At 39.2% G+C, this 3909-nt stretch overlaps 1 protein-coding gene across 9 annotated transcripts in view; it reads left to right on the top strand.

Moving 5' to 3' along the window:
• vav2 (vav 2 guanine nucleotide exchange factor) overlaps positions 1–3909 on the top strand; it is a 193036-nt gene that overhangs the window by 152585 nt on the left and 36542 nt on the right. For all 9 annotated transcript variants that reach the window (XM_013908922.1, XM_005725627.1, XM_005725621.1 and 6 more), the window contains 2 exons: positions 200–268; positions 1902–2002. In XM_013908922.1, the coding sequence (XP_013764376.1) occupies positions 200–268; positions 1902–2002 (170 nt within the window). The remainder of the gene's footprint in view (positions 1–199; positions 269–1901; positions 2003–3909) is intronic.

Here is a 3909-nt window from a genome sequence, read left to right as displayed (position 1 = left end):
TCAAAAGGATTTTTTACAACACAGCCTGATATTTTTGTGGGTCATTTTCACAGATCTGTGAACTGTTCACACATGACATGAGAGAAAATGCCAGTTATACTGTTTGTTTGTAAAAGGGAAATCTGTGGCTATTCAAAAAAAACAACAAAAAACCCCATAAAATCACCAATTTTCTTTTTTTTTTCTTCCTTTCCTCAAGAATTACATGATCCCACTGAGGCAAGTCTTGAGTCCACAGGACATGGAGGCTATCTTTGTGAACCTGGAGGTGAGTAACCACTCTACGAGACAACATAATGCCAGTGCGGCACACCTGGATGCGTTTCACACCAAGCGAATAACTCGATATGTGTATGGATGGCTGAAAGAATGATGGGATCTATTGTTTATATTTTCTGTATATTAAGGGTGCAAAGCTGTGAAAATTCATGCTTTGCTTCGGGCTGAGTGTGTTGTCATTGCTCAGTGTTTTCGTCACGGCCAGAGTAGAAAACAGTCAACATTCCTGCTGAGAAAATATGCCTCATTGGTGTAAAATACCACCACGCACTCTGGACCACATGTGGTACAGAGTTGCATTAAATTATGTTAATGAGTCACACTGTTTTGCTGACCTGTAACACACAAAGCAGCTGTAGTTTATTTGAGTCTCTCCTATAATGAGTATTTATAGTTTAATTTGGCCCTGAACTGTAAATACTCATTGTGTTTGTTTTAATGTGTGTCACAGTATTGCCCAGCTTCTCCCAGGCTTATGCATTATGTCTGAGAGCTGCAGACTGCTTATGGAGATTTGAAAGTGGTGATAAAGTAGCAGGGATTCATACTTGCTTGTTCACGAGAAATGTTGAATAATCTTGGGTTATAAAATATGTTAAATAACTGTAATATTCAATAAATGTTTAGCCACCTTTGTGAAAAAGGTCTATACTGCTGATCTCCTCTGTTCTCTTTTTCTGGGACATAGAAGCCACATAGATGCACAGCTTTCTGGCAATTAGGCAACATAACCTAAATAGCAAAGATGATCACATTCAGAAGGAGTGTGTTCTCAGTCTCTCCTAAAAATACAACTTCTCAACTATATCTTCACTTAGCAATCTGAACTAATTAGAGTTTAATAGAGAGGGCAACAATGTGTACTAAATGTTTCAAGATGAGTTCTTGTATCAGTTTATTAAACTTTATTTGTACCTTTCATCCTGGTTGCACTTTGAAGTGCTTCACACAGGACTGAAAATCAGACAGAGCATTAATGCAAATATCTAATCAGCCACTCAGATGGCAGCAACCCAGCACATTAAGGCATGTAGACACGGTCAAGACCTGCCGAAGTTTAAGTAGAGCACCAGGGGCTGAAAGGTGATTTAATGGACTTTCAATGTGGTATGGCTATTAGCTGCTGGACTGGTTGGTCTTGGTATTTTCTGACACTGCTTATTTGGTGGGCTTTTTTCCACACACAACCATCTCTAGGGTTTGCAGAGAATATTCTGAAAAAGAGAAAATATCCAGTGAGCAGCAGTTGCCTGTGAGAAAGCGCCTTGTTCATACCAGAGGTCAGAAGAGAATGTCCAGGCTGCTTCAAGCTGAGCAAGGCAACAGTAACTCAAATAGCCACTCGTAATAACCAATGAATGCTGAGGAGCACCTCCGAATACAATGAACCTTGAAAAAAGATCAGTTACTGTAATAAAGCTACAATTTGCACAGCCTCACTACATTTTCTATAGTACAAGACTGGAAAAGTTGTCCGGTCTGATGAGTCTCAATTTCAGCTACAACATTTGGATTGTAGGATCATAAACAACGTGAAACCATGGATCCGTCCAGCCTTGTGTCAATGTTTCATGCTGGGGGTGATGATGAAATTCTACTTTTTATTGTTATTTTTCCTTTAGGATGTGATCAAAGTCCACTTTGCTCTCTTGCGAGCCATTGAAATGAACATGGTCAGTGGAGGAAGCGGCCTGTGGAAGATCTTTCTCGACTTCAAAGAAAGGTTGGTATCCGGACATTGCTGTGTTGTGTTTGTTCATAGACGTCCTGTGCTTTTCTGTGTTCTGTGCATGGGGTGTTAAAATCCATTTATAGTTTAGAAGCTGTGGCATTTTCTTCCTTTACTTTCAAATTTAGGAAGCAGCATCAAGTTGAGGATCCACGGATCAGTGGATTGAAGGGATTAGTGTTCAAGGAAGAAGTCGATTAAAATGAACCGGTTTAATGAAAAAGCTGAGAGAGCATGTACACCATTGTTGTCCATCAGAGTGTATACTCAAAGCATTGCATTAGCTTGTCCAAATTATATTCCTTTATATTAGTCTTTCCACTTATTCCACCACCATCTATCTATTTTACCCACGTATTAGCTGTTCTGTGATTTCTACTGTCAGGTGCTCAGGATATATATTCACATTTAAAAACAACAGAGCTGAAAACTGCCTAAACATTTAACAAATATCTTTATAAATGAATATCTGTTTGAAGCAAATCATAAAGAAATTCCCAAGGGCAGTAAAAATAATTTTCTCTGTTTCTGAAAATAGGTCTCAGTCAGTATTCAGAGCTGTTGCCAAATATCTCATTGTTTCACTTGGTTTAATAAATAATGTTTTACAAATTAATACGGAAATGACTTGATGAGAAGGTGTTTCCAGCAGTGTGGAGATTATGAAACCCAGTGAACAGTTAAAGCTGGGGGTTATTGGCAAACTGGATTTTCTCTCAGATGATCTCAATCTCGCCCAGCTGTGGAGCAACGTGTGGATAATTTGCATCCCTGAGGGGAGCAATGATCCCCGCTAAGGCGACTGCTTCATAGCTAATGGTAATGATGATAGCTTCTGGTCTCGTTTATGATTCCATACAGTGCTATGGATGTGGCGCTCTTGCGAATAACACAGCCATTACGGCGTGAAAGCGAGTCACACAATGCACCGCATGTGTTACCTGTCCCTGTGTCCATAAGTACATTTTCTATTCCTCTGCACAGTGATAGCACAGATACTTTTCCCTCCTCTCTGATGCTTTTAACCGAAAACATTCACAGCACTTCTCTGGGTGACATCAGTTTGCATAGGTAATAGGCTTTTTTCGGGCCTCTTCTTTAAGCCTTAAGAGACCATGTAACATAAAATCGGTTTGACATAAGGGACTGTATTTCTGTTAAATGACAGAGACAGGCACATACTGTCTCCCTCAGCCTCATACATGCAACCACAGTCTTACTGTTTCTCCATCCTCATTAAGCTCATCTTACTCCCTGGTCTGATTCAGCAATGGTTGGAAAACTTAATCTGGCCATAGGTCACTAAAGGACAAGGGGAGGTTGTCACGTGATCAGACGTTTGTGGAGGCACGTAGAGCTGTTTTAAAAGTACAGGAAGGGAAGTCTCATTGGAAACATCTGGAGTTACACCAATTGTATTGTTTACTGAGGAAATGTGGTTTAAGCTTCCTGTTTTTATATATACCTATATATCCATATATATATATATATTTTTTTTCCATCTGTATCAATACTGGATAATATAATATATAATAATATACTGGAAGAAGAAGAATCTACATCTTTATGAACACACCTGCAGGCTTGTCCTACCCATTAAAGTGCCTGTAACACTGGTCACTGTAAGATGATAAGTCTCACAGTCAGAATTACAGTTTATTGTAAAAGTGTTGGATGGAACATTGGACAGGCGAGTCAATTTATTTCACACAAGACTGGGAAGAAATCAACCTGTCTGTACGCGCTATGCTGTATGATGGACAATGTTGTGTTGAAGCAAAGAGCTCCATGACACTAAAATCAAATGTTGCTCTACACTAAGATTTCCACTCTTTTGAACAAACAGAATGGCATTAAAGGGGCACATACAGTGCTGTAAAAATTAAATTTAGTTCAATGTT

The sequence above is a fragment of the Pundamilia nyererei genome, unplaced genomic scaffold (genome assembly GCF_000239375.1).
Source record: "Pundamilia nyererei isolate P.nyererei 1_Seehausen unplaced genomic scaffold, PunNye1.0 scaffold00016, whole genome shotgun sequence".
In the NCBI taxonomy this organism is placed as follows: Eukaryota; Metazoa; Chordata; class Actinopteri; order Cichliformes; family Cichlidae; genus Pundamilia; species Pundamilia nyererei.
This window is presented reverse-complemented; position numbering and strand designations above follow the sequence as displayed.